Below are 7083 nucleotides of genomic sequence, written 5' to 3' on the forward strand. Positions count from 1 at the left end.
CATTATTATTAAGGACAGAGGACCGGTTAAACAGAGGTAGACATTTAGTGAAGACTATTGTCACTTCAGAACCGGAAGAGGAACTGGATGAGCGCAGCCCTGGTTCTAGACTGCTCGGATTGGGGAAGCAGTTGCAAACTTTTGTGGGGGGGGCAACTTTTTGTTCAGGGCAGTTTGTGACATACAGTTTACAGACATGTATGGTCCATAAGTATTTGAACAGTGGCACAACTATTTATTTGTTTTGTCTTTGTACTCCAAAACATTGTATTTGAAATTATAAGATTAATATAAGGTTTAAGTGCATACTGTTAGCTCTCATTTGAAGGTATTTACACCCACGTAGGGTGATCCGTGTAGGTATTACAGCCTTTTTGCACATAGCTCCTATTTGCTAGGGGACCATAAGCAATTGCAGAAATTGATGTAATGTAATATAATCTCAAAGTCACTAGATTTAGTACTTGGTCGAAAATCCTTTGCATTCCGTGACTGCCTGAAGTCTAAGACCCATAGACATCACCAGATGCTGGTATCTTCCCTGGTGATGCTCTGCCAGACCTGTTCTCCAGCCATCTTTGGTTCTTACTGGTTTCAGGGGCATGTTGCCTTCAGTCTACAGCAAGTGAAACACATGTTCAGTTGGATTTAGGTTGGGTGACTGACTTGGCCAGCAAATAACATTCCAGTTTTTGGACCTGAAATACTCCTTGCTTTAGCAGTATGTTTGGACTCATTGTCCTGCTGCAAGGTGAAACACCATCCAGCGAGCTTTGAGGTATTTGGTTTGATCTGAGCAGAAAATATCTTTGCTTACACTTCAGAATTCATCCTGGTGCTGTCAGCAGTCACATCATAATAAAGAAAAGTGAGGCAGTTCCTGTAGCAACTATACATGCCATAACACTACCTCCATCATGTTTCACAGATGGGAAGGGGGTGCTTTGGTTCCTTTATTTCTTTATATTGCTCTTTTTTCAAATATACTTTATATTATACTTTATATAAATATACATCAAACTATAATCTGGCTCTTCTGTCCTGGATGCTTGCCAGCTGTTAGTATCTTGCCGTGAACCCTCTGAGGTTATGCCGGTGTAGTCTTCTCTTTCTGGTAGTCTTTGACTTGTCAGTGCCTACGTCCTGGTGAGTGTTCTCGGTCTGTTTGACAGTTGAAAAGGGATTATTCTTCACAATTGGAAGTATTCTTCTGTCATCCACTACAGTGGTCTTCTGTGCCCTACCGGTTGTTTGCTATTGCTGAGCTCACCAGTGCGTTTTTGTTTCTTAACAATGTATCAAACTGTTGATTTTGACACACTCACACTCTTTTTGGTATGTGTGATTTATTCTGATTTTTCAATCGTATGATGGCCTGCTTTACTGGCATTGATACTTTGGTCCTCATGTTGAGAGACAGCAGCAAAAGCCTCCAAATGAAAATGCTACACCTAGAACCAACTCTAGACCTTTTGTTAGCTTTCTTCTGCATGAACTAATGATGCAACAATATACAGAAGAAGAAACAGCTGAGCAGCCAACTGTCCAATTGCTTTGGGTCCCCTAAAATGTATGAATGGACTGTAATTCCTCTACAGACTCAACTGATATTGATGTAAATAACTTCAGATTAAAGATGACAGTCTGTACTTTAACCTCATATTCACTGTTCCATTTCAAATCCAATATGCTGGATTACAGAGCCAAAACAACAAAAGTTGTGTCACTATAATAATAATAATAATAATAATAATAATAATAATAATAATAATAATAATATTACGCATGACAGACTACTTTTGAAATTTGAGTCTGTGTAAGACATATATCATTAGATGTGTGACACAACATTTATGACAGCGCAAGGGATGCAGTACTGACGACCAACGGAAATGTTGCGTTTAAAAAATATAAAATAAAATAACGGAGAAATATTTCCGGGCAGGCGATTTAAACTTCATTTCCCAGAAATCCCGCTCTAGCGACTATCCCATAAGCCCGTTCGACATCCTCCTTTCGAAGAGAAGGTCGCAGTTACAAAATCAAGCGGACGAGGAAGCGTTGAAAATTTAACAAATTAAAGCCATTATGCTTGGCCAGGCTGTTCGACGATTTACCACTTCAGCCATCCGTGGGTCTCACTATGCAGAAGGACCAGGAAAGGTAAACCAGCAACAGAAACAGTACTTAAGTAATGCAACCGTACTAGACCTAACAAGGCCTTAAATCTCCCCCGAAGCCTGAATGGAGGTCACAGATAATGAAACAGGCAGGAGAGTTAGCTAGCGAGGAAACTAAAAAAGGCGCCCTGTTTACGAAACGCAGTCTAACAGATCGCTAGCAAGCATTCAAACCACAGTTCGCTAGCCAAGCTTATATTTTATGTGACGATTATTTAACTATAGCTGCTAAACTGACTTGGCAGCTTATTGACATGTTTAGCTTGCTATCTGCTAGCGAACCAAGCAAAACCCCAATAACTGGTATAGCTTGCTAACGTTAGCTGTGTAACTTTTGATTTTAAGCCGGTGGTGAAAAAAATACGTGCGCCTTTTAAAATTGTGTGCATTGAAATGCTGACTGTAACGTTAGCTTTTTAGACCACAGCGAGTTACGTACTGTTAGCTAAAAATCTGGATAGTAAAAGCTAAAAGTGGATTTTTGTCTTATAGCTAGCTAGCTGTAGTTACTGGTTGTTATTCTCGAATTGGTGGATACATGTTGGCTGACGTTATTAACAAACTGTTAGCACAGACTGTTTGTCATAAAGATGGCTAACTTTAATGAACTGCTGTTACGTGCGGAATGAGACCAAGGGTTTCATGACCTTTCTAGAAAAATGATAGGTAACGCTTAGCGTCACTCGCTAGCATTTATACTGTTGAGGAAAGGTTACCTAAAACGTCGATTTCAATGAGTTATGCTGTACTTCTTGCAAAATGCAGGACATTATTTGTGTCCTCAGGCATAATTATTGAGATATGCGAAAGAGGGCGTCATAGAAAATGCTTTGACATATTTGACCCCCCATTCAATCAGTGCAAAAGCATTCAGACAATCCACTCTGCAATACTTGTTTTTTATAAATGTGAAGCGTCTCATACATTTTTCTGGTGGTTGAAAAGTTTTTAACATATATTTTCCTTATACATTCCACTGCAGTTTACGGACTGAGCCAGAATGAGTTTCACAACATACATTTTTTTACGTTGAATCAAATTTAACAGCTGGATATTTACAGATGGAATTCATGTTAAATACCTTGCTCAAGGGTACAACAGCAGTGCTTCTTGTGGGATTTAAACCTTCAACCTCAAAGTTACGAGCCCAAGTCCCTTACCATTATGCTACCCTTCCACCTATGTGTATTCAAACCTTTTCTGACAGTTTGTTGGTAGGTGACATTTCTTTCTCCTAAACGCAGTGGATATACCAGTGACAAATGCAGCCTGTGTGTGCAGGTCTTGGGTATTTGTTATTAAAAAAAAAAGTAGAATTCTCAAAATATTTTGGAAATTGTTTATGTATCTCAGTCAATGAAGCATCAAGGGATGTAGCTGAAATAGTTCATGTTCATAGTTCTCTTAGAATGAGCAAAATAAGTCCATCGTTCATGAGAACTCTAGAAGTGACAGTGTTATGGTATGACTAGTGAATAGATCAATGGCTTGTACATTAAGCCAAGTTGTTGGTCAGGTATGTTCCAATAGCATTTGCCTGCACAGATACTGTTGAGGTTTTTAAAAGTATACCTGTGCATTTTCAGCAGGAATTAATTTTTTTTTTTTTAATGATGCCTGTTTCACTGAACCTGATTATTGCAGTAGAAAAAGGCTGACCTTGAAAAAGAATCAGATCTGTCCTTCACAGAAAGGCCTCTGGAATGTATGAATGCACATGAGCCATCAGTTGAGAGCGTCCATCTTGCCGGTGACCTAACTTAGGCAGTGGTGCCTAAACTTCGCAAGCTGCTGACCCAGTTTATGAGCCAGGTGTTCTGTGAAAGTAACAAAATATGAAGATTGTTTTTTTTACACATCTCTCTCAGAACCTGCCAGCCGGTCCTGTCCCACAGTTTGAGAAGCAGTTGAGCTAACCGAATCTCTGTCCCACAGAACCTGCCCTTCTCCGTGGACAACAAATGGAGGCTGCTGGGCATGATGGTGCTGTTCTTCGGCAGCGGGTTCACCTTCCCCTTCATCGTGGTCAGACACCAGCTCCTGAAGAAGTGATGCATCAGCTCCTTTTGTGATTTAACCAGGTTGGGCTCTGCTAGAAACTCACCATTTTTTGCCTCCTGGAGTTTTGGCTATAAATGCTATGTTACTGTAAACTAGCTTTCACTGGGGCATACTTGGGCCATAACATCAACTTTTGAAGTTGGTAATGGTAGTATGTTCCTGTAAAGGCAATCCTTTGATTTGAAACCTTGAGCAGTTCCGGTTAGTTAAGACATCATGACAAATATACATTAGTGCATTTTAGGAAATGACACAAATTCCCATACACCACCTCTCCCTTTAATGACTTGGATTAAGTTATAGTGATAGAGAAAACTCTTGACTCGCACAGCCATCTTGGTGCTGTCTTTTCCAGTGACACGGTAGCTCTTAAATGACCCACTGCCTCATATGCAGCAAGGGTCCACTCAGCGGTGTAGCATCACCTAAGGGTTCTGGCCCTGACCATGTTGTTGCTTTAACAAATTAGTCTAAAAAGTCGGTTGGCGTGAGGCTGGTATCAAGTTAGCGTGTGAATCCTGTAGTTGCTCTCTCAATGCTAATATTCTTTAGGATTCATTCTCAGGCAGACTGTTGAGATAAGGGGCCTGTTGGTATTATAATGTGTTGTATAATGTATAATTTGTTCAACAGATATGCGAAAAGGATTAAAAAAATAATATTTTTTGCTTTTCTGATCATAGCAAATATCCTTTTCTTCACATTGGTATCATCTGAAAAATGAAAACTTTGTGCTTGCAGTTTTTATTGAGCCATAGATGTTTGAGATATGAACATGTTTTTTTTTTCTTTATTCTCCCTAGGTCTGCTGTATGTCTGAATATATTTAATCTACAGTTCCTTCCTAACGAAGAATGGGGATTCCTTCATCGTCTTTGTAAATAAAATGAATACAAATGCCTTAAGTTGAATGTTTTTTCTTTTCCCCTTAAATGTCATGCTCCTAATAATAAAAAGACTATGGGTTTACAGTAATTGAGGTCATTTTAAAAACAAACATTTTTTGTAAAAAAAATAATAATAGTAAATAAATAGTAATATTTTTCACACCACCATTTGAATCGCACTGCATTAATACGTTCACCCTTGGTACACACTGAACTGCACTCTCAAATTGTATATAATAGTTTTATTCTGTTGTACTAAAACTGAAATCCAGTAGGCTACTTAATTAGCTACTTCTGACTGCATTTTGCTCGTGTTTGTTGCCAATTAGTTTGGCTGTTAATGAGTCTCAAACAGGTAGCGGTATGATCATGGGTGCTATGAATAGTGGTGCTTCTTTCTGGATTTAAGCACCTTTATACGCCGAGCAGCTGATAAAACCAGAGAAAACACGAGACAATTATCTTTGTTTACCTACCGCTTTCTTGTGGAAATTGCTTTGCCTCAAAACCATTTTTTGAGCGCGCTCATGAAGTGATAATTGCTGTATGTGGAAACAGCCTGCTATGCAAACGGTCTCCGGGGGAAGCAGGCAGCCGTTCCGAATGAGGCTTCCAGGACAGGGAAGCCGGGAAGGAGCCGCTCTAAGTATCAAAAGGGCACGTTTCGTTTGTGCTAATCGTTAGCGCACGCAACGCCTGCACCTGCATGGTTTTCATTTGTGATGACAACTGGTAATCCCAACCCTGGCTGCCCAAGAGCAAGTTAAATTCTCCATTGTACAAAGTAAAATATACATGCTTTGCAAAAGATACACCATTTTGGCTCTTTATTCATATAGTAACCAGTATGTGTATGCAGCTGTTTTTTTTTTCCTACTCTGCTTAGTATTCTTTATGGCAGGACATAAAGATGTGTAGCTGTCCCATATAATAGTCTTAAAATCCAATGTCCACTGACTGAACCATGAATGATCTGAAATAAAGATTTCTACTTTCAAATGTGAACATGCAGTTGTTAAGCAATTACAATGTCAGTTGTATCAAAATGAGTCATTATCGCGGGTCAATTAAGGGTTGGAGTGACGATGAAACCGCTTCTTTCAGGTCTTTGCCAGAATTAGACTCCGCGTAATTGAAAGTGCCATAGTGACGGCTTTTCATTGCGAATCTGAAGAGATCCGTGGGTTTAATTGGGTGGTGAAAGTAGGTTTGTCAGAGTGGAAGGATTTGGAAACGCATTAAGCGCTTGAAGAGGATTTTGATTTGAATGCGAGACGTGAGCACAGAAAAGGCTCCCAGTCCTTTTCCAGTTTGAAAGTATTACAGATTGTTATTGTTTTCTTTAGTGTGCCTCAGCACACTGGAAAAAAAAAAAATCCATTTCAGTTCAATTAACCTACCAGTGCTAGTGGCTATAAATATTTGAGAAGGAAAATAATAAGAAAAAGAGGGAAAGAGAAAGTGACAGAGTAATATTCCAAAAGTAAAGGATTTTCATTAGTTTTCTTCGCCGTTTTCCCTGCAGTGTGTTTTGAGGGCTAGGGTCTCGCATATTTTTTCTGACTCTGTCTGGCGCGAATTTCGCGGGGGCACGGGAGGAAAACATTGTGAGAAATAAAAAGAGCCTCGTGGACAACATCGCTTAATCGCCAGGTCCTTTCAGAGCTAATAAACCTGATGCTGGCTTAGGGTTTTTCTTGAATTTATAATGACTTTCTCTTTTCTTCTTCTTCTTTTTTTTTTTTTTTAACTACCTGCTCCAGGACTGTTGGGAACGCAAATGGGTGCAAGGGAACATTGGGAGGTTAAATGAGGAGGCAAATGTGTTGAGGGTGCGTTTGCACATCTTGCACCTAGAATAGGGCAGTCGGTACACCTCGCTCCAGGGTTTTTAGACTTGTTGGGTTGTGTTTAGGGTAAATAATCTGTCAGTCCAGAGATTTGATATCCTAAGA

At 39.6% G+C, this 7083-nt stretch overlaps 1 protein-coding gene across 1 annotated transcript; it reads left to right on the plus strand.

The window, feature by feature from the left end:
- The first annotated feature begins 1973 nt into the window (after window positions 1-1973).
- LOC118237239 (cytochrome c oxidase subunit 7C, mitochondrial) lies at window positions 1974-5146 on the plus strand. The gene is made up of 3 exons (XM_035435741.1): window positions 1974-2163; window positions 4116-4261; window positions 5045-5146. The coding sequence occupies exons 1-2, from the start codon at window positions 2089-2091 to the stop codon at window positions 4230-4232; spliced, it is 192 nt and encodes a 63-aa protein (XP_035291632.1). The 5' UTR covers window positions 1974-2088; the 3' UTR covers window positions 4233-4261; window positions 5045-5146.
- Window positions 5147-7083: the final 1937 nt, after the last annotated feature.

The sequence above is a fragment of the Anguilla anguilla genome, chromosome 10 (genome assembly GCF_013347855.1).
Source record: "Anguilla anguilla isolate fAngAng1 chromosome 10, fAngAng1.pri, whole genome shotgun sequence".
In the NCBI taxonomy this organism is placed as follows: Eukaryota; Metazoa; Chordata; class Actinopteri; order Anguilliformes; family Anguillidae; genus Anguilla; species Anguilla anguilla.

Bases quoted from the DNA above. Each gene is read 5' to 3' on its own strand.
- LOC118237239 (XM_035435741.1), top strand. From the start codon at position 2,089: ATGCTTGGCCAGGCTGTTCGACGATTTACCACTTCAGCCATCCGTGGG. The intron at 2,164-4,115 runs GTAAACCAGCAA...TCTGTCCCACAG, and splicing joins ATGCAGAAGGACCAGGAAAG to AACCTGCCCTTCTCCGTGGA.